Source organism: Rhinoderma darwinii, chromosome 3 (assembly GCF_050947455.1).
Source record: "Rhinoderma darwinii isolate aRhiDar2 chromosome 3, aRhiDar2.hap1, whole genome shotgun sequence".
NCBI lineage: Eukaryota > Metazoa > Chordata > Amphibia > Anura > Rhinodermatidae > Rhinoderma > Rhinoderma darwinii.
In genome coordinates, this window is record NC_134689.1 from 260,297,690 (window position 1) to 260,325,133 (window position 27,444).

The following is a 27,444-nucleotide window of genomic DNA, read 5'->3' on the forward strand; positions in this document are numbered from 1 at the left end:
TTTGTGTATACATGCTTCGTGTGTGAGAGTGTCCGCGCCTGTGTATGTATACATGCTTTGTGTGTGTATACATGCTTCGTGTGTGTGTGTGTGTGTGTGTGTGTGTGTGTATACATGCTTCGTGTGTGTGTGTGTGTGTGTGTGTGTATGTGTGTGTGTGTGTATGCATGCCTTGTGTGTGTGTGTGTGTGTATACATGCTTCGTGTGCGTATACATGCTTCGTGTGTGTGTATACAAGCATCGTGTGTGTGTGTGTGTGTGTGTGTGTACAAGCCTCGTGTGGGAGTGTGTATACATGCCTCGTGTGTGTATACATGCATCATGTGTGTGATTTTTGACGGCAGGCGCCGGAAATAGTTATGCAAATAATTTTGCCAGTGTCTATAATAATTGGTTAGCAAGGCTTATATAATGGAGTAATTCTACAACTTACTCCTTTTAGCTTTGACTAAGCCATGAACGCCTTGACACAACTCTGTTAGTACACAGCAATAGAACCGGGTTCATTTAATTATGTGTCTGCATAATGTCCCTATAAAATGTACGGGATATGTTAACCTATATCTTATTTATTTTACAGCATGTCAAAATTTCCAGATTTATGGAATGGTTTTGGCTGGCAGTTCATGGAACTGACCAATTTCTATTTCAGTGTCTGTTGCGATAAATGTTTCTTCTTATCGTAACTGATTATTAACATATGTGAATGCTTTTCTGCTAAAACTGAAGCTCTGGTGTGCAGTCTCTGAAAGAATATATGGAATATTAGCATATATATAGGAATCCCTAATACTATTCTACTATTGTATTCTAACCTGCATGTCTGCTAAAGAGCAATTGCAGCAATAACATGGCAACTGCTGTTAGTACATTACCATCAAATAACTTTAAAGGGACCCCAAACAGGTCTGACCCAAACCAAACATGATGTGACATCTAAAAGACGGTTACTTTAGTAGAAAGTCCTGTGGTATTATATATGTTATTCCTACCTTTCTGCGATGCCCGTGCTGCTGGATCAGACCTTTAACAGTTATCAAAGTCCAACAACACTTCTTCTGATATGTGGCTGTTCTCCCAGCATGACGTGCACATTAACCATTAACATTACATTTAACATCTTTATTTGTGTGTTTTCTTTCCGAAATACTTAGTGTAGTCAGAGAACCAAAAACATCATGTTAAGTTTATACTATAGCTGCAAAAAAATGATTGTTTCTTTGCTTAGATTCTATAAAACATAATACAAGGGCCATACCTTAATATATGCTAAAGCAGGGATTGAATGTCAGTGTCCGAGAACAGTCGGTAAAGGACGGTGAATAACAGCACATGTTTCTGATAATTCTTACAATGATTTAAGGCATGCTTTAAAATCCTTGAATATTAATAAGACACAGTACCTGGTGCTTGATGTCGGCCGCTCTGGAGTGAACTAGCGTTTTATCAAAGACAGTTTTCCGAGCGCTTGTAGAGAAAGCATTCAAAGGTTCTGTAGTATAGAATCTGTGGCTGGATGGGGGAGGCCTGGGCCTTACATGCATCCAGTAACAAAAGAGTATTCTTGGCCAGAAACGTATTTAACCAGAGCAGCTGCAGATTTCCTTACAAGCAACAGCCAAGAATTGAACTTTGTATACTGGATAAACAAGAGAGGACTACTATGCTTTAACCTTATGTCAACCTGCTGTGAGAGACCGTTAAATACATAACTATTCTGCACATTCCTCTGCCTGCCATGAACACACTAAGCTGCCAAGCATTCTGTACATGTATTATAACTATATATTGTACCGCAAAACAAATTAACTAGTGCCAAATATATTTACCAAAATATAAAAATCTAAGTGTTTCAGCATTTTTTTTATTAATGATATATAGATGGTTAGCTAGATAGTGTGTCTGCTCAGAGGCAATATGCAAAAACATTAAAAGTTATTTAAATAAACTGGAAATGATCCGCAATGAAATTCTGTGTAGGTCTTTACCCTCAAAGTCACCGAATTCTGCAAAAAATACCCAAATTTTAGATAATGTGCTTACCATTTAGTCATCCTATGAGAAATGACATTGAATAGCAATACTCTTATTTAGCTATGTTGCTCTGGATAATGCAACCCACATTCTACATGTAGCTATAGAAGAGTCCACAGGATTCTGCTTCTTCATCCTACACTGACTATTAGGTTATGTGCACACACAAAATCAAAAACGTCTGAAAATACAGAGCTGTATTCAAGGGGAAACCGCTCCTGATTTTCAGAGGTTTTTTTAAGCAAACTCGCGTTTTTCACAGCGTTTTTTACGGCCGCATTTGGAGCTGTTTTTCTATAGTCAATGAAAAACGGCTCCAAAAAATGTCTCAAGAAGTAACATGCACTTCTTTTTTTGCGTCCGTTCTATTACGCGGCCCTTTTAAAAACGGCCGCGTATACAAGGCCCCTTCGGAACAGAACGCCATATTTCCCATAGAAATCAATGGGCAGATTTTTGGAGGCATTCTGCTTCCAATGTTTCAGCTGTTTTTCGGGCCGTTTACGACCCGAAAAACAGCCGAAAATAGCCCGTGTGAACATACCCTCACTGTGTAACAGGGGCCATTTCTTCAACAATTAGCTAAAGGGAGGCACTACAGCATTGCCATACAGAGTCTAAATGGTTTTGTTATGGCAAGACTTCTCAAAACATCTAGTAATGTATCATGTTCGCAACATAAAAAACGTTAAAGTTTACCTAAGCTTTCAGAAAACTTCTGACATGTCATAGTGGGGATCTGAGCACTGAGACTCCCACTGATTGTTAAAATGAAGTGGCAGAGGTGCTCAGGTGAGCGCTGAGCTGCTGGGTTACTGATCGGCTTTACTCGTAAAGCCGAGCAATTGGTGCACAGGCTCAATTGAAAGCCTATTAGCCCCTACACCAACTGCTCATCTTTCCGAGAAAAGCCGATTAAAAACGAAGCGGCACAGCGCCCACCCGAGCGTATCTGCCGCTTCATTTTAGCGATCGGTGGGGGTCTCAGTGCTCGGACCCCAACTGATCAAAACTTCTGACATGTTACTATGACATATAAAAAGATTTTGGAAAGTTTACGCTTTAAGCAGTGCATGTGTATACATGGAGTATGGACACACAGAAAATTGAGTCTCAAATAACTTTATTTCACTGTGTAATGTACTAAATATAAAATCTTTAGCATTTAACACAATAGCAAGTCAACCACAATACAGTTCCTACTGGTAGATTTTCGGGCCATTTTACGTCACCATATATAATTATCCTGCAGTTAATGTCAGTAAGTTAAGTGCGGTTAAAAAAAGCAATTTTTGCTTATACAAACAAAAAAGTTACAGCACCAGAATAAATAGCACTCCTATCCATTGTTTGCAAAGCCCAACAAGACTGGATCCAACCATCCGACACAATGGAACAATCCAACAAAAAAAGAATGCAGGCAGTACATTAAAAAAACAAGGAACTTGGGTGAGTAAAAGTTCCTTGTTTTTTGGATGTGCTGCCCGAATTCCCTTTTTGTAGTAATTTTTGCTTATCTTGATCGATACATAAACTATTTAGTTTTTTTGAGTACTGAACATACAAATACTGTATCAGGACATCCTCCCATTAAAACAAAATGGGCTGACCATAACAACACACACTGTTACAGCTGTGGGGTATGTGAACCGACCGGGTTGCTGCTCTGTAGCGGAGTAGCAGCTTGTCAAACAAGAGTCAATAATAGTCTCTAGGGCAAGTGTACCTGGGTAGGTGATTTGTGCTGGAGGATAAGAAGCTGGCTTGTGCCGGACAACAGGACTTGTCTCGTATACAGGACACAGATACTGAAGTCGTCTCAGACACTGGACTTGGCACGGACACCGGACATGCATACTGAAGTCGTCACAGACACAGGACTTGTCACGGACACCGGACAAGAAGATACTGAAGTCGTCACAGACAGTGGGCTAGGCACGGATACCGGACAGTCGTCACAGACACTGGACTTGTCACGGACACCGGACACTGCTACTGAAGTGGTCACAGACACATGACTTGACATGGACACCGGACACGGATACTGAAGTCGTCACAGACACTGGACTTGACACGGTTCAGACACCGATACTGAAGTTGTCACGAACACAAGACTTGACACGGACACTGGATGTGGATACTGAAGTCTTTACCGACACTGGACTAAACACAGACACCAGATATAGGATACAGGATACAGCATAATGCTTGGGAACCTTTGCAGACCAACACAGGGTTAGACACAACATTGCTTAGACAATGAGGAAGTGGGCAGAGTTCCTTTTAAAATCTCGGGAGTGCTGGGTGTCATGACGGGTCTGTGGACCCACTGGGCTGTATCGCCTTGGCAGTAAGGCAGCTGGCCCACAGGGAGCAGGTGAAAGTCTATAGTTCGTATAGGTACCTGTGGCAGCTCAGACAGCAGCAGGGCAGGCTCGGCTGGGACTAGGCAGCAGCTAGACGTCAGGCGAGGTGAAGCAGGTCAGACGTGGATACAGCACGACACAACTTTGGCACAGCAGAGTGCTCGACCAGGATGGTATGGAATGCAAGGAACAGGAACTGGAACAGGTACAGGAACAGGAAACACACTAGGAGGCCATAGACAAACTAGGGAACACAACAATGCTCAGACATAAAAGCAGGGGGCTGGACCCCTCTTATAGTCCAGGGTACTCACGGTTTAAAGTTCATCAAAAGGTCCGGTGCGCGCGCTGCCCCTTTAAGAGGGGGCACGAGCGTTGCGCGCACCCTACGGGATCCGGCTGAGGTGAGTGGACGCGAGCGCTGGCGTCTCCTGAGGAGGAGGATGGTGCCAGCGCTTGCCGACTCGTGGCAGCGGCTGACAGGAGGGGATTGGAGCTGACAGCCCGCAGCCACGGACATTACAGTATCCCCCCTCTTACGCTGCCTCTTCTTGGGACCAGAGCGAGAGAGAAACTTCTTCAGAAGAGCAGGAGCATTGAGGTTCTCCCCTGGCTCTCAAGTCCTTTCTTCACGACCAAAGCCCCTCCAATCCACAAAATAAAAGGGGCCGCTGGAGGCAACCGCAGGGCTAGGAGTCTTGGTGTAGCGGTTCAGGACCACCGGCTTCAGGAGGGAGACATGGAAGGAGTTGGGGATCTTGAGCGTAGGAGGCAGTCGAAGCTTATAGGTGACAGGGTTGATCAGCTGTAGGATCTCGAAGGGTCCGAGGAACCTGGGAGCAAATTTACATGATGGCATCCCTTAGTCGGATATTCCTGGAAGACAGCCAGACCCTCATGCCAGGAAGAAACTGAGGAGGTTCTCTTCTCCTTGTGTCAGCCTTTCGTTTCATGCGGTGGACTGCCATCGGGATGGAGGATCAAGTCTGCTGCCAGATCTATAGGAAGTCTCTAAAGGTAAAATCAGTCGCTGGAACCTCGGAAGTATCGGGCACCGGGAGAGGAATTTGTGGGTGAGAATTGCTGACAATGAAAACAATGAAGAACGGCGTATTCCTTGTGGACTCGCTGGTGTGATTATTTTAGGAGAATTCTGCCCATGGGAGTAACTGCACTCAGTCATCATGCTGCTTGGAAATGAAGTGGCGTAGGTAGTCAAGATCTGATTGATCCTCTCTACCTGACCATTGGACTGAGGATGGTAGGCTGAGGAAAAGTCCAACTTCACACCGAGGAGTCCGCAGAGGGCTCTCCAGAACTTCGAGGTAAACTGAAACCTCCGGTCAGATACAATATGCTGCGGCAAGCCGTGCAGGCAGAAGATGTGCTGGATGAACAGCTTGGCCAGCTGAGGAGCAAAAGGAAGACCGATCAGAAGAACGAATTGGGCCATATTCTAAAATCGGTCCACCACCACCCAGACAGCACTGCATCCAGCAGAGAGAGGCAGATCCGTAATAAAGTCCATAGCTATATGCTGCCAGGGAGCATTGGGCACAGGCAATGGCTGGAGCAGACCAGCAGGTCTGGAGTGAGCGGCCTTATTGGCTGCACATACAGAACAGGAAGAAACAAAGTCCATAATGTCCTTGGGCAGCGTGGGTCACCAGAAATGACGAGCAATCAGATCCCGGGTGTTACGGACCCCCGCGTGACCTGCCAGTCTAGAAGATTGTCCCCAGTGGAGGATTCTTCCACGATCAGCCAGGTGCACAAAAGTCCTCCCTGGAGGAATGTCCCCAACTTGCAGGGGATTGACAGAGATAATGCAAGATCAATAATATTCTGTGGACTCTCCAAGGTGTCTTCCATCTCGAAAGACCTGGACAAGGCATCGGCCCTCACATTCTTGTCGGCCGGGCGATAATGGAGCTCAAACTGGAACCTTGTAAAGAACAGTGACCACCTGGCCTGACGAGGGTTCAGCCGTTGGGCCGTTTGGAGGTAGGTCAGATTCTTGTGGTCTGTAAAAATCAGGATCGGATGTGCTGCGCCCTCTAGTAGATGTCTCCATTCTTCCAGGGCAAATTTGATGGCCAGTAACTCCCGATCCCCAATCGAGTAGTTGCGTTCTGTGGAAGAGAAGTGCTTAGAAAAATATCCACATACCCTTGACTTGGCCTTGGGACCTCTCTGGAACAGGAGTGCACCAGCACCGACAGAGGATGCGTCCACCTCCAACGAGAACTGCAGAGAGACATCCGGATGATGGAGGATAGAGGCTGACGTGAAGGCACTCTTCAGGCTGTTGAATGCGGACTCTGCCTCGGGAGTCCACACCTTGGCATTCGTACCCTTCTTAGTAAGGTTAGAGATGGGAGAAGTAAGTGAGGAGAAGTTTGGATTAAACTGCCTGTAAAAATTAGTGAATCCCAGAAAGCGCTGTATGGCCCTCAAGCCTTGAGGGCGTGGCCATTCCAGAACAGACTTTACCTTCTCAGGATCCATCTCGAGACCTCAGTTCGAGACGATGTAGCCCAGGAAGGGTAAAGCATCTTTGTCAAACACGCACTTCTCCAGCTTGGCGTACAGACAATTCTCAAGAGATCAGTACAGAGATCAGTGGCAACGTATAATTTATTCTTCACCATGATCTGGTTGAGACCATGGTATTCGATACAAGGATGAAGAGAGCCATCTTTCTTTTTGATGAAGAAGAACCCGGCTCCTGCTGGGGAGGAAGACTTTCATATGAAGCTCCTCTCCAAGTTCTCTTTCACATGGGCGGACATGGACAAAGTCTCTGGCAAGGAGAGAGGATATACCCTACCAAGGAGAAGGAATGCACCAGGAATCAGCTCGAAAAGGCAGTCATATGCCCGATGTGGAGGCAATCGGGCAATGTCTCCGCCTCCCTCTTGCTGAAGACGTCCGAAAATGCAGCATAATGACTAGGCAATCCTGCCAATGACCGAGGCAGCGAAGGCTGAGCCGACCGAATCTGCACCAGACAACAACCTTGACACTCCGGGCCCCACTGGAGAACCTCTCCAGAATTCCAGTCCAGAACTGGGGCATGCAGTCGGAGCCAAGGCAGGCCCAGCAACACAGGGTTAACAGCTTTGGATAGCACATAGAAAGGCAGATGTTTGGAGTGAAGAGCTCCCACTTGGAGCCTCAGGGGCTTGGTCACAGCTATAACTGGGTCTGGCAGAGGTAGTCCATCTACTGAAGCAACTGTCAACTGGTTCTCCAGAGGGGTGGTGGGTATATGCAGAAAGTCCACCAGGTCTCTACCGATGAAATTAGCAGCGGATCCGGAGTCTAGATACGCAGAGACCTGATGCGTTTTCTCGCCCGACACTATGGTCACAGGTATGGACAACCCTGGGTTTTGGCATCTTTGGGGACACAGGCGCACAAGATGGCCACCTAGGCCGCAATAAAGACAGAGTCCAGATGTGCATCTGCATTGTCTCTCCTGGGTGGATAACTTACACTGGTCCATTATCACAGACTCCTTAGGAGGATCGACATCTGAGGACAGCATGGGTTGCTGCAAAGTAGGAGTCAAACTGGGAAGGACTCCCTCCCGTCGAACCTCTTGGAGTCGTTCTCGGATCCGTATATCAATCCGGGCAGACAGAAGGAAGAGGTTGTCCAGGGTAGACGGCAGATCTCAAGCGGCATGTTCGTCCTTGATTTTAAGAGCCAGTCCATGCCAGAATGCAGCCACCAGAGCCTCATTGCTCCATAACAGCTCTCCGCCAGGGTGCGGAAGTGGATGGCGTACTCACTCACGGAGGTGCCTCCTTGGCGTAGGTTAATCAAAGATGCCGCTGCAGATGAGACCCGTCCAGGCTCCTCAAACACCATGCGAAAAGTCCGGAGGAAGGATTGGAAGTCACAGGTCTCTGGACCTTGTCTCTCCCAGATAGGGTTCCCCCTCGCCATGTTTGCTTTCTCTACCAATCAATGAGATGTAATTTTTTTTTTTTCATTTTTTTGTGTAACTCGAGCATAAACCATTTGTACATTTTGCAAGAAATATGGTTATATAAGGGAGTTACCATAACAATAAATTAAAAATAAATAAATGAAGAGGTCAGTGCCGGACTAAAACAGATTGTATAACTGAGGCTAATGAGAATATATGGTGACATAATCAACAATCTCTTCTTGTAGATAGTGACACACAGCCCCTCTGTAGATAGTGGCACACCCCACCCCCTTGTAAATACTGCCACACAGCTCCCCCCTTGTACATACTGACACACAACCCCCTTTAGATTTTGACACTCTCCCCCATATCAGATAGTGCCTCACACTCCCCTTTTAAAGAGGCTCTGTCACCAGATTATAAGTGCCCTATCTCCTACATAATCTGATCGGCGCTATAATGTAGATAACAACAGTGTTTTTTATATTGAAAAACTATCATTTTTTACCAAGTTATGAACAATTTTAGATTTATGCTAATTAGTTTCTTAATAGACAAGTGGGCGTGTTTTTACTTTTTACCAACTGGGCGTTGTAAAGAGAAGTGTATGACGCTAACCAATCAGCGTCATACACTTCTCATCATTCCAGCCCAGCTTTTTTCACTGCACAGCGTGATCTTGCGAGATCACGCTGTGCTGTCACATACTCCCACAGTAACTTGAGAGTGAATAGACATTGCCTCCAGCCAGGAAGCGATGTCTATTCACACACCCGAACACTTCGGTAATGTTTCTGTGGGACTTACATCACAGCGTGATCATTCAAGATCAGCTGAGTACAGCTGAACACAAATGACAGCACAGCGGCATGGCTTAGCAGAGGCAGACAGAAGGCAGACCTGGGGCCTTCATTAGGCCCCCGGGCTGCCATGACAACCATTGGCGCCCCTCGATCGCGTTGCGGGGGGGGGGGCTGTTGGGCGGGGCCGCCCCTCCTAACGGTTTAAATGCCATGGTCTCTATTGACCACCACATTTAACTAGTTAAACGGCCTGGAACAGTGCGATCACCATTCCTGGCCATTAGAGCAGCGTGTCATCTGTGATACAGAGCTGGCACCTGCAGCGTATGGAGTGGGCTCAGCACTTGAGCCATCTCCATACATCACCCTCCCCCCGCTCCATGACGATAATTTTCGTAATGGGTCGGGTAAAGGGTTAAATAGTGTGACACCCCTCCTTTTGTAGTAAAATAACTACTGAAGGCTGTATGGCGGATTATATTGCAAGGGGAGGTCAGACGGTCTGACTGACCGCTGAGGGATCTATAGAGGGGTCTGAGTGTCTGACTCTGACATCTCCGTAGGGGGGTATTCCTGCCATAGAGCCCTCAGTAGTTAGTCGCTCAGACCCCCCTATAGAACCCCCAGCAGTCAGTTAGACAATCTGACCTCCCCTTGCAATATAGTAACTACTGAGGACTCTATTGGAAGGAGGGGGGATTATACTGAAAGGCGGCATCTAACCATCTAAGTAACTGCAGAGGACTCTATAAAGGGGGAATAATCCCCCATAGAGCCCTCAGTATTTATTATACAGAATAACTGACTGACTGCTGAGAGCTCTATGGGTGGAGATTATTATCCCCCATAGAGCCCTCTGAAGTCAGTTAGATGGAACCCCCCATGCTGTATAATTAATCCCCCTCCCAGTGTCGGCCAATTAGTTTAATGTTGGCTGGGGTAGGAGGCGAGTACCACACTAACCTTACCGCATGGCCACCGTCCTGCTCTCCTGTTCCTCGCTGGCGGGACGTGCGTCGTCAGATAAGCGTGTTCTACCACCACTAGCAGACATGCCTATCGTGCACGTCTACTAGTCTTATCCCGTCCCTGCAATTGCTGAAACCTCCTCCTCCTCCAGATCAGCAGCGGCCCTATTCCGTCCCAGCCCACCCCTGCTATTGCTCTCCCTGCACCTCCTCCCCATTAGCAGCGGCCATCAGAAGCGGTAGCGCCCTGCATAGTTCTATTAGTGATTTTTTAAATCCTGTGCGGTTCGACTACGCTATTGATTCCGTTAAAACAACGGAACCCTATCACAACGGTGACAAACGGAAACCATTAGCAACGTTTCCGTCACCAATAAGATCAATGGTGATGCAAATGGAAGTTTCCCCGACGAAAACCTCAGACGGAACCCCTCAACGGAAAGCAACGCCGATGTGAACAGGCCCTAATTCAAACAATGTGGCTGCACTTCTTGTTTTCACAATTATAAAGATGGTCGCCAGAACTGTATAGAAACAAGCCAATATCCGTGTAAGTAAATTCAAATGAATTTCCAGACGTTGGCTATTGGCTATAACTTCTGATTGAACTACATGTCAAATTTTATGTCTTGAATGAAAATCCCCTTTTGGGCTTGATTGTTGTATCTGTCAGTAATTTTTTTCCAGATTGAAATCATTATGTTTGATGTCTACAGCAATCATAAACTCCAGTGTTTTATAATATTTTACAATTATTTAATTTGACTATTGTTCTAAACTTCCCAAGTTTGTATTTGATTTATTTAAAATATTTTCATTTACTGCAATAATTTTGGTAATGTTTTTTTATCAAATCGGGAAAGACTTATTTATGGCTCAAAATACCAAATGTGCAAAATCTTAAAACACCAACCATAATGCTGGATTTCCTATAAAATAATACTTTGCTCTCTTAATTTGCAGGATGTGTTTTGCGCTGGTGATATTATCTATACTCCCCCTACAATGGATAATTCAGAAGATATTTTCTTCCTACCTGTGGGCAGACCTCAAGTACTTCCTAAAATGTGTTCTTTGTTCACAGAAGATTGAATTGTCAGTTCCCCGCAGTCCTTCCAAGGGCATGCTGACTGTATTTTTACAGCACGTGTCCACAAGACCCCACAAGACATTTATTTTATACCAGGACCAGGCCTATACTTACAAGGACATAGATCTGAAAAGCAACCAAGCAGCATGGGCTTTAAGTCAATATGGAAATCTGAAAAATGGCAATTGTGTTGCGGTCTTTCTGGGTAATGAGCCCGCATATATCTGGCTTTGGTTAGCGCTAGCCAAACTAGGGTGTCCAATGGCTTGTCTAAACTACAACATACGTGCTAAATCCTTTCTTCATTGCTTTCAATGCAGTGGGGCTAAAATTCTGATTGCAGATCCAGGTAAGAATTGTGCAATGTCTATAGTTTCTCTTACTGCTACTTACTAGTGAGCCTTGCAGATAATGAGCAGCAATTGTAATTATCTTTGACATGGAGTTACTGGAATGGTTCCTCTTCAGAAAAAACACAATCGCACACCAAATAAATGTCGAACAGGTTGTCTTTACTGAACACAACTGTTATTACAGTGGCACACAAGCATATGATTTATTTCTCTTTGAGACACAGTAAGCTTAATCATTGCAACACTTAAAAAGGCACAATCTCTTAAATATTGCCGCAATATCTAACCAGATAAATGCTTTTTTGAAGAGAACTATCTCCTGCTCCAGGTCTTTCTAAGACCAGATAAAGACTGTGTTACTTCACACAGTCTCGTACCTCCTCCACAGATCTACCATTTAGTCAGACGCCTTTCTCTCTCGCCCCTTGTATCCTCTAGGCATTCTGTATCCACCTTCTGGCCCTAACCTCTAGTACCCTGTGTCTCCCAATGGTACTGACCCTATGCTTCAAGGGTTAGTCTTCCAATGATTGTGTCACGACGCGGGGTGTGGACCCACTGGGCCGTATCGCGAAGCGGGATAGCAGCTGGCCAACTAGGTACAAAACAATGTCTATAGTCCAAAACAGGTACCTGAGGCAATGTAGACAGCAGCGGTGACACAACTTGACTTTCACTGTAGAAGGCACAGTAGATGGAGCGGAAGACACGACTTGACTCCCACTGTAGATGGCACAGTAAATGCAGTGGAAGACATGACTTGACCTTCACTGTAGATGGCACAGAGGCACGGTAGCACGGAATACAGGGTATAGGCAGCAGGAACGGGTAACACTGGGAACTGGAAAACACTGGGAGACCATTTGCAAGACAAACTATAAGTAGACAACAACGCTCAGGCAAGGATCAAGTGGGCATAGCCCTTTTTATAGTCCAGCAGCATTCTCGGCTAATTATTGACTAATGACAGCTGGACGCGTACTGGCCCTTTAAGGCGGGGCACGCGCGCCCTCCGGGAAACATACCCAGAACCTGGAAGTGAGTGCCGGCGTCTCCCTGGAGGGAGATGTCACTGAGAACACAGATGTCCATGACCGGGGCCGTCAGAGGGTAAGTCTGAACGACGGCCCTCGACCATAGACGTTACAGATTCTTAGAGATTAAGTATCTCAAGCGCACTGCCCCCCAATGTTCTATCACAGTCACACCCAACAGGCACTTCCACCAGACCCCTATGCAAGGTCTTCTCCTATTCTCCCAGTCAACACAGGATCAAGGTAGCCTTTCGGCTAGCACCCTGACCCTCAAAGGTGTCCAACTGTTACCTTTCCAAATGACTACTACAGTAGTCCAGACTTTCCCAGGACTACAATCACTAGGCCATATCTCAGTCCTACAGGACAACCAGTCGCCCACTGTAGTTTTTTCAAAGGCCACCAATCCAGGGATTTCTCTACTCCCCTCTACAGACCTCTCCCGGGTTTGAGCATAGTATCGCTCACTCGTCCACTTGTACCCACTCACAGGCTCACTAACACATCCACAGCCACAACAGATTTTCCAAAACTACCCCTCCGGCTGACAATACTCTGCTGCCGCCACCATTTCAGTGATGCCCACACAGACCTACCAATCCTCCACACCTCCCCCTGTCACCATCCCCATGAACTTCTCATGATAACAGACCCGCGCAAACCAAAGCAATATATCTACAAGACATCATCAAATCAGATGCCCGAACAGTCTTTAAGCAGCTTAAGGGTATGTTCACACGAGGGCGTCCGTAACGGCTGAAATTACGGGGATGTTTCAGCCTGAAAACATCCCCGTAATTTCAGCCGTAACGGCATGTGCAGGCGCTTGAACGCCGTGTCCATTACGGACGTAATTGGCGCTGCTATTCATTGGAGTCAATGAATAACGGCTCCAATTACGGCCAAAGAAGTGACAGGTCACTTCTATGACGCGGGCGTCTATTTACGCGCCGTCATTTGACAGCGGCGCGTAAATATACGCCTTGTGTGAACAGACAAACGTCTGCCCATTGCTTTCAATGGGCAGATGTTTGTCAGCGCTATTGAGGCGCTATTTTCAGACGTAATTCGGGGCAAAAACGCCCGAATTACGTCCGTAAATAGGCCGTGTGAATATACCCTTACAGTTCTTCTTAAAGCGCCAGGTTACTATATGCAAACAAAGGATATATAAATAGTCCACAGGCTGCTATGGGGGAGTACTTAGTTCACCCTCTTTACATTCGATGTGATTGCAGATGTTTATGCTTTTTGCCCAGACAGAGTTCAGAAATTTTCACTGTTTACTAATTTTAATTAGACTATCATTTTTGTATCTTTTTTTGTAACTATTGCTTTAATCTCTTTCAACTGTGGGCAATATGCTAGTATTTTAAGGGGTATAGAACATTTTTCACAGATTAATCATACATAGTGCTCCTAAATCACTTTACTAAAATTAACGTTATTAATTTATTTTTATTTTTTACTTTTCTGTATCCATCATAGGCCAGAATAAACATCTGGGGACATAATTACAGTTTAATTAGAATATGTCCCATTTTAATAAGAAGCTTAGGTTCTATGTTGAGTCTATCGCCTGTTCAGTTTTTACGCTTATTTTACAACAGATTGATTAATCTGACTGAAATGCATTTTTAACATCAGCATCACATGTTCATTCATTGGTAATGCAACTTGAAATAACAATGAGAGAAGTCAGCTATACACTTTTAAGGTCCTTGTATCACTAGACCAGCATGATACTTAGGGACTTCTAGAACTTGGCACTGTGCTGAATCCTATAACTAGACTGTAGCATAATCTTTTTATTTATATAATTCATCTAACTGTATTTGTAACTATTCAACATTTCAATAAATTAATTTTAAAACATAAGTTGGGCAACTAATCACTTAAGAGTTTTTTTTTATAGATGACATTCCAACAAAGACGCTTTCCCAGCCATGCTTTCTCAGACCCCATGGACGCGACCGTAGTTTTCATCTGTAATTACGGATTAGGTAATTACGGATGAAATTGCGGACCTATTAATTTCTATTGGCTACGAACACATGGGCGCTTCTGCAATTGCAGGCAGCTACGGATGTGCATTCGTAGCCGTTGGATCCGTATTTGCGGACTGTAAAATGTTTATGGTCGTGTGCATGAGGTCTCAGAGAGGACTGAAGAAGGGACAATACTTACAGTACCTGTTATACTTACCTATAACATAACATTCTTGGCTGTGAAAACTAATGTTGAGAGCGCCTGGAGCAGATTTTGCCCTAACAATTCTTGACTAATTGAATTCAAAGACATTGCATTGCATTAGGCCTGATTCACACGAACGCTGCGCATCTCGGACGTGAAAAACTGCATCCGTGCTCAGTGCTGCGGGACGCGATGTCACGCTTCCCCCATAGTTGAGTCTATGGAGTGATGCGCGAAAAGAACGGACATGTCCTATTTTCACACGGACCCTTCACACAGTCCGTTGGAACAACGGCTGTGTGAACGACCACATTGAATTACATAGGTCCGTGGGACGGCCGCTGTTTCAACGGCCATCCCACGGATGTTTAACACGTTCGTGTTAAATAAGTCCTTATATTATAGTCTAGATTGCTGGTTCTTTCTGGACTCTAGTACTATTTTTTTTGGATCTGGGATAGTCAAATGTGGAAAGTAATGAAATCTTTTCTCTTTTGTAAAGAACTGAAGGCTGCTGTGGAAGAAGTGCTACCCGCTCTGATAGAAGATGGGGTGCTGGTGTTTTACCTGAGTAGAGACTCACCCACGGAAGGTGTTCAAAGTTTACTTGACAAAGTGGAAGCTGCTTCTGTAGATCCCATTCCTGAATTCTATAGATCAGACATAACATCAAAATCTCCTGCTCTGTATATTTACACATCTGGAACTACAGGTAAATCATCATGAACATTTGATCTATGGAGGTATAAATCAGCAATTTCATTACTTTGCTTTTGCTTTAGGTTTTATGTATCAGAGTATGCTGAATTTTCCCTGGTCACGTCACTTCTTGCTCTATGTGTTCAATAGAAAACCAGATCTTTACTGAACCTCAGAAATATGTTATCAGGCATTTTTACAGCTGTATTCACTTTTATAAAAATAGGAAAACATATTCATCAAAAGAAAAAATAGCATACATGAAGATTTAATGTTACATTTTCATAATCATTACATTAATATTGATAAGTGTAAACAGGAGCATTGCCGATGTAACATTATGGCCAAGGATGTACACAAAAACATTGCCCCCCCCCCCCCTATAACAAAATTAAGAATTGGCCCCTAGTGAGATCTCTACCACATGTATGATACCTTTATTCTAGGTAATGTGCGTCATTATGTTTTTAGGTTAAAAATTCTGTACTGATTCATTTCATAATATATCTGAATAAGGCAGCTCTTTTTATATGAGTTGATAAATTATATAATTCTAGCTGCTTGCAGCCACCACTAGGGGGAGATAACTGTATATGGATTTATACAGCTAGTTGCTGCAAATAGTCGCTATGACAGGGCGAATAGTTCACTGCAGGGCTCCCTTTCAGCATAGTAGATACACCACTGCTTATGGCTAATAATTTCCTGTAAATAGGCAAATGATCCAACGGAACTAACTTACTAAACTTTCTAACATTTGAAAAGAGAATAAAACCTACACCTTTAAATTCATTCCACAATAAAGTCTTAATTGTCCTCCAAATTCTGAATGCCATTATGTGTTTTTTTTTTTTTATTTATGTTATTTATATAGATTAAAGGGGTTGTCTCAAGATTAAAAGTTATCTCCTAACCACAGAATAGGTGATATCATGCTGATCGGTGGGGTCCGACCACTGGGACCCCCACCAATCACGAGAACAGGGGTCCCGTACCTCCAAATGAATGTAGCTCTATAGTACTGCCCGAGATAGCCGAGCGCTTCGGAGGAACGGGACCCCTGTTCTTGTGATCGGTGGTTGTACCAAGGGTTCGGACACCCACCGATCAGCATGTTATCACCTTTTGTGTGGTTAAATATTAAAATTCTCATACTACAAATGAATTTAGGAGATTCCTAGGCCGCTTCCAGACAGCAATTCCTCCATGAGGCATTAGAGCATGCCACAATGCTTTTTTTCTTCTGGATTCCTACTGAATTGAGCGGCACAAGGATGTACAGTATAGCCTACAGCTGGCTATTAGTGCAGTATTCGAGATCAATGTCATATGGATCCCAAATACTGCCATGTGCATGAGGCATGAGGCATGAGGCATAAAGATGACGTGTGTGCTTGAAATGGCTGAAAACAGAATAAAAAAAACTACAGTTTTCCAGCAATTATTTTCCTGTTTTAATTTTCTGCTGTTGAACATCTAGTGCCGAACTTGATGCTGAATTAAAGGGGTTATACCATATCATAAAGTGATGGCATATTGATCAGTGGGTGTCCTAAAGAAGGGGCCACAACACTAGTTTAGCGCTGTGGCCCCTATACAGTTTTTCCATTCACAGCCGAGTTCCTGACCACCCACTGAGCAGGGTACTGCAGCACAACTCCATTTTAGTGAATGGGACCGTACTGCAGATCCATGCACATCAGGTGACCGGGAGTGCGGCTGTGCAAGGACAAACTGTGAAAGGACCGCGGAGCTAGAGTTGTGGCCTCTTTTATTCCTAGTGATATGCCACCACTTTATGAGATGGGAAAACGCCCTCTAATTCTAATTTACAATATCATAGTGAGTGTACAACTGTAATGATTTTCATAAGAGAAATGTTCAATACTTTTTGTTTTTTCAAGGGCTCCCAAAGGCTGCCATATATACACAAAGACGAGTGTTTTTATGCTGCGTAGTGTCCTTGCTATGTGGACTCACAAGTGAGGATGTATTATACATTCCATTGCCTCTTTACCACAGTGCTGGGCTACTCATTGGAGTCCGAGGATGTATTCAGACAGGTACACAAATAGTTTTATCATCTTTTGTTTCCGGATTATAAATGGAAAGCTACAGTAGTAGAAGAAGGAAAATAAATGTCAATTAATTCTAGAGCACTGAAGAATAGGATCCCACTATAATTATTAGTTTGATGGTGAGATAATGATTATAATAAAACCAATGACGTTTAATAACATAATTGATTATTAATGAAGGTATTCTAGTATTGTAGCTAATGGCACAGTCCGCAATGACCACCATAACACAAATATTACATTTAGTGTGCGGGCATGGACTGTACTAAGTGTTTGCAGTACGGAACCGCAGTGCATTCTGTGTGCCACAGAGCCCAATATTGTACACTAGAAGCATTGCTTCTAGGGGAGAATACCTCCGTAATACAGAATGTGTTGGTACATGCCACAGTTTTATTTTCATGTGGTCCATTATGGGCAGCACAGTGGTTAACACTATTGCTTTGCAGCACTGGGGTCCTGGGTTCATCAACAACATCTGCATGGAGTTTTTATTTTCTCCCTGTGTTTGTGTGGGTTTCCTCCCACACCACAAGAACATACCATAGGGAATTTAGATTGTGAGCCAGAATATATAAGTAACAGAAATAAAGGAAAACATCTGTGCGCTTCCATGTAAAATCAAAGTCAGACAGAGATACAGTATAGCCCAAAAAAATCTTTGGCCACCATTTTTAGGTTTCATGTGACACGAATGAGGCCTAATAAATTAATAAAGTTGGTGGACTGTCCGTCTGTGTATTCTCAGAGCAAGTTAGCGGCGTCAATATAAATGTTACACGCATCTATGGGATAGTGGTGGCGATGTGAGAAAATTCCAGTTCAGAATTGGTAACAATGACAAGGGATCACACTAACTTTGACTGCTAGCACCGCTTTAATTTGAGGTGTGGTGCGCTGCAGAGTGAGAGCTGTGCCGCTGACAGTAATATCGAGTGGTTCTCAAGTCAGAATGAATTACCGTGATCTCAGTTCAGAGACTGCAACAGACACTTTTACTTAACAGGCGGTGCATCTGGGTTGGGACTTCGTTCATGGGTCCCTTTGGACCTTTCCGTCAGAGGAACCCATGAACGCAATTCAAATGGAAACCATAAGTTTCCGTTTGCACCACCATTGATTTCAATGGTGACGGATCCGGTGCTAATGGTTCCCGTTTGTCACCATTGTGTAAAGGTTCCGTTGTTTTGACGGAATGAATAGCGCAGTCGACTACGGTACCCATGAACGGAGTCCCAACACAGATGCTAACGAAGCCTTAAATATAAGCGCTGCAGTACCATAATAAGAAATAACAATGCTGCTGGATAGATCCTGGCCAGTGGATTGAATCTGATCCTGCATCGCAAACAGTAACAGTATGTGCACACAACCTCTATTCAGACGTAATGGAGACATTTTACGCCTCGAATTATGCCTGAAAAGACGGCTCCAATACGTCGGCAAACATCTACCCATTGCTTGCAATGGGTCTTACGATATTCTGTTATTTTACGCGTCGCTGTCAAAAGACAGGATACTTCTTGGGACGTAATTGGAGACGTTTTTCATTGACTCCAATGAAAACCAGCTCCAATTACGTCCGTAAAAGACGCCGCGAAAAACGCGTGCACTTGTCAAAACGTCTGAAATTCAGGAGCTGTTTTCACCTGAAAACAGCTCCGTAATTTTAGACGTATTTGGCGCTGTCGTGTGCACATACCCTTACAGATCAGACTCGCCCCTTTAAAGTCTATGGCTACATGAAAAAAATAGACCGCACTCGGACAACCTCAGTGTGCTGTCCGTTTTTTACGGATCAGTTGCTAAAGAGATGCAAAGAAAATTTAAATGTGAAGCCACAAAGTACTTGCGGAGGAGTAAAACGGATGAGAAAAATGAATGACACATGGAAACCACACTGACGCAACGCAGACATTCATTTGGAAGAAAAACGTGCAGTTTCTGCGGACACAAATGGGACTCTTGTCTGATGAAGGCCCAACTGCTGCTTTTTTTTTTTGTATTGCAACACTTTCATTTCTTTGTCAAAATAGAACAGCCATTCACTGTAGGAATCTATTGAGCGACCAACAAGCATAATTAAAGGCTATGTAAACCTTTGAAATCATTATTTATTTTTTTAATGTGTGATTGGTGCAACTTTCAATATACTTTTTTTTTTTTAAATAATATTTTTACTGTAGAGGTGAAATTTACAAATTTCCTTTTTTTGCAGAAATTCATTTTTAATTCATATTTTTTTGAATACAGAAGGTTTTACCAGAGAAATGTAACTCAATATTTATTTACCAGAGTCTGCAGTTTTTAGAAAAATCCCACATGTGGCCCTAGTGTGCTACTGGACTGAAGCACTGGCCTCAGAAGCAACGGAGCACCTAGTGAATTTTGGGGCCTCGTTTTTATTAGCAAATATTTTAGGCACCATGTCAGGTTTGAAGGGCTCTTGCGGTGCCAAAATAGTGGAAATCCCCCAAAACTGACCCCATTTGGGAAACTAGACCCCTCTAGGAAATTATCTAGGGGTATAGTGAGCATTTTGACCACACAGGTTTATTGCAGAAATTATTGGAAGTAGGCCATGAAAATTAAAATCTACATTCTTTCAAAGAAAAGTAGGTTTAGCAAATTTTTTCTCATTTCCATAAGGACCAAAGGAGAGAAAGAACCGCCACATTTGTAAAGCAATTTCTCCCGATTAAAACACCCCACATGTAGTCCTAAATGGCTGTTTGGACACACGGCAGGGCTTAGAATGGAAAGAGCGCCATTTGGAATTTGCGGAGGCCGTGTCGCATTTGCAAAGCCCCTGAAAGGACAAAACAGTGGAAACCTCCCACAAGTGACCCCATTTTGGAAACGACACCCCTTGAGGAATTCATCTACGGGTGTAGTGAGCATTTTAACCCCACAGGGGTTTTATAGATTTTATTAGAATTGGGCAGTGAAAATAAAAAAAAAAAACATTTTTTCTTCAATAAGACGTAGCTTTAGCTCAAAATTTTTCATTTTCTCAGTAAATAAAAGAAAAAAAGAACCACAACATTTGTAAAGCAATTTCTCCTGAGTATGGCAATACCCGATATGTGGTCATAAAGTGCTGTTTGGGCACACAGTAGGGCTCAGAAGGGAAGGAGTGCCATTTGGCTTTTGGAGTACAGATTTTGCTGGATTGGTTTCTGGTTGCTATGTCTCATTTGCAAAGCCCCTGTGGAACTAACACAGTGGAAACACCCCACACGTGACCACAGTTTGGAAACTACACCACTCAAGGTATTTACCCCATTTTAACCCCGTAGGTGTTTTGCAAAAATTAGTGTGCATTCGATGTTGCAGAGTGAAAATTGTATTTTTTCCATAGATATGCCAATATGTGGTGTCCAGCTTGTGCCACCATAACAAGACAGCTCTCTAATTATTATGCTGTGTTTCCTGGTTTTAGAAACACCCTACATGTGGCCCTAATCTTTTGCCTGGACTATTGACAGGGCTCAAGGAGTGAGAGAGTACCATGCGAAATTGAGGCCTAATTTGGCAATTTACACAGTATTGGTTCACAATTGCAGAGGCTCTGATGTGAAATAATAAAAGAAACGGCTGAGAAGTGACCCCATTTTGGAAACTACACCCCTAAAGGCATTTATTAAGGGGTGTAGTGAGAGTTTTCACCCCACAGGTCTTTTCCATAAATGATTGCGCTGCGGATGGTGCAAAGTAAAAATTAAAATATTTTTCCCTAGATGTGACATTTCAGTGGGAAATATGTCATGCCCAGCTTGTGCCACTGGAGACACACATCCCAAAAAGTGTTAAAAGGGTTCTCCCAGATATGGTGATGCTATATATGTGGAAGTAATCTGCTGTTTAGTCACGCGGTAGGGTTCAGAAGGAAAGGAGCGCCATTTAGCTTTTGGAGTGTGGATTTTGCTTGGTAGTAGTTTTGTTTGGAGTTTTACTAGTGTTTCAGCTTATAATGTGGGGCATATGTAAGCTGGGCAGAGTATATTATGGGCATAGTCAGGTGGTATAATAATGGGGTAAACAATAAAAAAATCCAATATTTGTTAATAAATATTTGTTACGCTGTGAAGCAATCCTTTCTGCACAGGCCGGTGTCGCGCTGATAAATGTCCTTACTTATCTCCCATTTGGTCCACACTCCGCACCTTTGCAGTTTGAGGAATTTTGCTGGGAAATGTTGTCCTGGTATAATACGAGCACCGTCGCTTGCAGCAGATATATTTGAGTGCTCCACTTCCTGGTTCCCTAATTTTAGGGCCTTGATAAATCGCCTCTTGAAACAGAAGAAATGTTCCCCTGGGGTCGGCACAACTGTATATTTTTCTTTCCTGACTTATTGGAGCCTTAACGATTTTTATTTTTTTCATAGACGTAGTGGTATGAGGGCTGTTTTTTTTGCGGGACGAGCTGTAGTTATTATTGGTACCATTTTGGGGTACATGCAACTTTTTGATCACTTGTTATCCTTTTTTTTGGGAGGCAAGGTAATAAAAAAACAGCAATTCTGTCATAGTTTTTCAGATTTTTTCTATACAGCGTTCACCATGCATTATAAATTACATGTTACCTACATTCTGCGGGTCAGTACGATTCCGGCGATACCTAATTTATTGAACTTTTTTATGTTTTACAACTTTTTGCATAATAAAATTACTTTTGTAAAAAGAATGTATTTTTTCTGTTGCCAAGTTTTAAGAGCCATAACTTTTTAATTTTTTTCGTTGACGGAGCTGTGTGAGGGCTTGTTTTTTGCGAGACAAGTAATAGTTTTTATAGGTTCCATTTTTGGATACATGCGACTTTTTGATCACTTTTTATTGAATTTTTGGAAGACAGAGTGACCAAAAAAAGCAATTCTGGCATTATTTTTTAGGGTGTTTTTTATGGCATTAACGGCGAGGAACAAATAACATAATATTTTTATAGTTCAGGTCGTTACGGACGCGGCGATACCAAATATGTATGGTTTTATTATTTTTTTACAATAATAAATGACTTGATATTGATAAAGGGAAAGGAACGGGGAGTGGGAAAAGTAGTGTGTTTTGTAATTGCAAAAAAATAAAAAATACTTTATTATTAAATTTATATTAAAACAATGTTAGATGAAAAAGAAAAAAGTTTTTTGTTATAAAGAAAGAAAGGAAAGATTTTTCTAGCTGCAATCTGATGCATCTTGAGCCTAGCCAGTGTTATTTTAACATGGATACATTGCTGGAACTAACCAGAGGTATCACGTTGCACCATTACTTTGTTTCCATTCTCAAATTGTTTTGATTGGTTACTATTCCTGTCAATCAGGAACTCTTAGCATATCTGGCCTTTGATTCCGGCGGCTGCCACCCCTGGAAGAAGCCGGAAGTACCGGCGAAACGCGCGTCGGGTGTCTTTTAAATATCACCAATGTTAGATGCCAAACACTTTGCTCCGTACTGCTAATAGCAGTTTAATGTTCAAATCAGCAGAATATCTGCTACAGTTAGGGAACAAGCACGGCAATACTGCACGCCGGGCTGCCTGAGCAGCTCTTTGTGCATGAGTGCACGGAGCTGAGCTAAGTTTGAGACAGGATCGTACTCAAACAGCTGACAGCAGCTCGACTCCCTGCAGCCCTCCCCACATATACACGACTCACCAGGCAGCCTTATCTTGCACAGACAAACAAACAAACAAACAGTGGTACAATATCCTTACTGCCTGTCAGGCAGAGTACTCACTGTTGTGTGGAGCTGGAGAACGCAGTCCAGGCGCGCTGCCTGTGTGATCGTTTGCCCGGGAGCGTGGCTGGCCTGTCAGGTCTCCTTGCAGGGCTGGAGACCTGAATGTAGCAGTAACGGCTCTGCTACATCGAGCTTTGACAAATAAGACAACACACACACAGTGTTTGTCTTTGACGGGGGCTTCTTTGCTGCTGTGTGCAGTCATAAATACTCAGCTGACCGCAGCCTATTTGCTAGCCCACATAAATTGTTGTAAACCCTGATAGCTAGGTTGTTAGTATACATCAGCTGGGGGGAAGTGATTATACTGCCTGATAGGAATTTTACAGATACTTTAGATCACTACCAAGGCAATTCAGCGGACCAGCCGCCCGTTACAGACTGTGGCCCAGTCTAATCCCTTCTCCTGTTCAGTTCCTAGTATGCAGCAGTTGCAACTCTGCTGTGCTGTGTCTATTCATATAAGACACATGTACATGTAACCCATTACAGTCACATTAATACATGGGTTTCTCCACCGCTGGGCTTCACTTACAGCCCGTTGAAGGAACCTCTGGGTTCATGTGCAATCAGACTGTCTCATCATTGACACTGAGGGGGACAGTTATTTGCAATTATTTAACAACCCAATTTCTGGTTTAGGGACTATTATAGTTTCCTCTCTATTACTAAATAAGGGGGAGGTTAGACACATATATATTCTTTACAATCCGGAGCAATCTAAATCAGACATAATTTGTCATAGTGCGCCAATTTAGGGGACTTTGGCGCAACATCATTTTTCATCTAACATTGTTTTAATATAAATTTAATAATAAAGTATTTTTTATTTTTTTGCAATTACAAAACACTACTTTTCCCACTCCCCGTTCCTTTTTCATATATCGACAATTGGTGGTGTACACCTAGTGTGAATTACTCTAGCATATTATATATAAAATTGTAAGAGGGTAATACCTATTTAAATATATCATATTGATAAAGGGCAATCGTGTTTTATGTTATTACTTTAACCCCTTAACGACCGCCCACCATCTTTTGACGTCAGGCGGTGCAGGTACTCAGTCTACAGCGACGCCTTTTGGCGTCGCTGTAGTAGAGTGGGTTTAACGGCACCCTGGTGAAATCTACACTAAAAACAGGCTGTAAGTAACAGGTCCTGTTCTTAGTGCAGGCATCAGGACCTGCCGATTTCGTCGTAACAGCATGTGACCGCTGTGACAGCCAATCACAGCGGTCACATGCTGTTACTGCGTACAGAGCCGCCGGGAGTGTCTAAATATTTATCAATATGTAAGGAGGCACTCCTGAAATTTGCGCTAAATTGGTGCTATATAGGTTCGGGCTGGAAAACCCACAATGAAGATCCAAGAAATAAACCTGAAAGCACTCTAGTATTTGGATTTCAAAGAAAAATTCTTTTATTGTATTCAATACGTGAATTCGTCATCTGGTTTGTGGCGATTTTATTGTACGTTTCGGCCCAACCTAGGCCTTTTTCACAATCGCTATAAATACAAAACAATAATCATATTGATACATCAAAACACAATAAACAAAGTAAATGACAAAATTGCGTGTAGAAATAAAATATCAATATAATGGCATCTAGGATGATCGAAACTGACCATAATCAACAAGAAATGTGTATGTACATCGTGATAACGGTAAGTATTATGACAATATATGTGTCAAAACAGTATTATCTTTAATAAACATCCATTATATATCATATGCATCATATTTTCAAACTATAATAGGCAAAGTTTCTCCACTTCAAGGAAAATTAAATATCATGTCATTCAATTTTAACGGTGGGTATTCATATCAAGAGGGGGCATTGCTACTATGCCACATGAGACCATACCATAAAGTGCCGGTATACAATGTGCACAGGGTCAAAATCACATAGAAAAGTGAAAAAAATGAAAAAAACATTGAAAAAAAGAGAACAAGAAAAAAAGAAAAAAAGAAAAGAAACCAGGATATTATGTTGAAAGATCGAGTATACCTTGATGGAGTGGCAGTGTAGTTAAGAGCTGCAGCGGCGTCTACCAGACGCTCCGATGTCAGAATAATGTCTGCTGCTATCTTCCCTGTAGGAAGTATAGATATAGCGCGGCAAAGCCGGATATCCGGTATGTGGAACGCAAGTACTAATCAGGCGCACGTGTACTAGAGATAGCAACACTATGCTTGGAACGCAAGCTTAGTAATGGATAGTGAAACGTCGGCGCGGGCGTATCAAAGGTAGCACCACCGTGTTAGGGACGCAAGCTGGATTATGGATAAATGCAGAGGATCGTGAATATAATACTATAGAGTAGTGTAGGTATATTATATAGGAACACAATTAACTACACTGCCACTCCATCAAGGTATACTCGATCTTTCAACATAATATCCTGGTTTCTTTTCTTTTTTTCTTTTTTTCTTGTTCTCTTTTTTTCAATGTTTTTTTCATTTTTTTCACTTTTCTATGTGATTTTGACCCTGTGCACATTGTATACCGGCACTTTATGGTATGGTCTCATGTGGCATAGTAGCAATGCCCCCTCTTGATATGAATACCCACCGTTAAAATTGAATGACATGATATTTAATTTTCCTTGAAGTGGAGAAACTTTGCCTATTATAGTTTGAAAATATGATGCATATGATATATAATGGATGTTTATTAAAGATAATACTGTTTTGACACATATATTGTCATAATACTTACCGTTATCACGATGTACATACACATTTCTTGTTGATTATGGTCAGTTTCGATCATCCTAGATGCCATTATATTGATATTTTATTTCTACACGCAATTTTGTCATTTACTTTGTTTATTGTGTTTTGATGTATCAATATGATTATTGTTTTGTATTTATAGCGATTGTGAAAAAGGCCTAGGTTGGGCCGAAACGTACAATAAAATCGCCACAAACCAGATGACGAATTCACGTATTGAATACAATAAAAGAATTTTTCTTTGAAATCCAAATACTAGAGTGCTTTCAGGTTTATTTCTTGGATCGGGAGTGTCTAAATGACAGCTCCTGCTCTAAGAACGAGCTGTTGCTAGCAGCTCTGTTCTTAGAGCAGTGATCAGGAGCCAATAGTATTGGTTCCTGATCTTTTGTGATCACTATGAGATCCAATCATAGTGATCACTACTGTAAAATAAAAGTAAAAACATGTATCTGTTTCTCCCCACTGTTCTAGCTGTGGAGAGAAACAGATACAAGTGTGTCAGTGTCCCCTCACAAAATCACTTGTTCCTCACACACAGTTTATTAAAAAAAAAAACATTTTTTTCAGTATTTTATAGTATATAGTATATACATATATATATAAATAAATATATTTACTGTATATACTAAGAATCGTACTATAAACGACTTTCTTTTTAGGGTACGCTGTTAGACGGCGTGTACGCTGTTAGGCCTCATGCACACGACCGTAGCCGTGTGCACGGCCGTGATTTTCGGGTCGGCCGGCTGCGGACTGTCAGCCGCAGGCCGCCCGAAAATCGCGGGACATGCACATGGCCGCCACCATTGTTTTCAATGAGCCCGGACCGCAGAACAGGGCCGTAATAAGACATGCCCGTTCTTTCTGCGGTCCGGGCTCCCGGGCCGTGCAAGGACCGCAAAAACTACGGTCGTGTGCATGGCCCCATAGAAAAGAATGGGGCCGCAATTCTCCCGTGGATTTTCGGGGGAATTGCGGCCGCAAAAACACGTTTGTGTGCATGGGGCCTTAGACGGCGTAGGGTGCTGTTCTGGGCTTGGGTTTACGGTTTGTGTTAGGCGTAGGGTTTAGGTTTAGGTTTGAAAAAAAATAAAAAATAAAAAAAAATAAAATATCATTCTTTTAGTGTTCTTAGTTGATTAGTTGATAAAAAAAAAAATTGAAACCGCTAGTTCCATTTATTATTTGCGGTTTAGACTGTATTATCATTATGGCTGCCAGAAGATACAGAGTTGAGGAAGCCTATCAGATGCTATGCTCAGATACGGATTCTGCATCTGAAGTTGAGCTTTTAGGGTATGTGCACACGTAGTGACCAAAAACGTCTGAAAATACGGAGCTGTTTTCAAGGGAAAACAGACCCTGATTTTCAGACGTTTTTTGAGCAACTCACGGTTTTCGC

At 42.9% G+C, this 27,444-nt stretch overlaps 2 protein-coding genes across 4 annotated transcripts in view; one reads left to right on the forward strand and one right to left on the reverse strand.

Annotated features, from left to right (window-relative positions):
• HYKK (hydroxylysine kinase) overlaps positions 1–23,412 on the reverse strand; it is a 47,891-nt gene extending 24,479 nt beyond the window's left edge. Inside the window, exon 1 of one of the 3 annotated variants that reach the window (XM_075855170.1) lies at positions 23,298–23,412. Coding sequence is in view for 1 of the 3 variants with exons in the window: in XM_075855168.1 (XP_075711283.1) it covers positions 1,405–1,545 (141 nt within the window). In the remaining 2 variants the exon portion in view is untranslated. Of the gene's footprint in view, positions 1–993; positions 1,021–1,404; positions 1,581–23,297 lie in introns of those variants that run through there. The other 2 variants (XM_075855168.1, XM_075855169.1) reach the window with 2 other exon arrangements.
• The window catches only part of LOC142748051 (long-chain fatty acid transport protein 2-like), a 54,520-nt gene continuing 38,152 nt past the window's right edge, over positions 11,077–27,444 (forward strand). The window contains exons 1-3 of the mRNA XM_075855167.1: positions 11,077–11,551; positions 15,285–15,494; positions 17,386–17,544. Of these exons, the coding sequence (XP_075711282.1) occupies positions 11,077–11,551; positions 15,285–15,494; positions 17,386–17,544 (844 nt within the window). The remainder of the gene's footprint in view (positions 11,552–15,284; positions 15,495–17,385; positions 17,545–27,444) is intronic.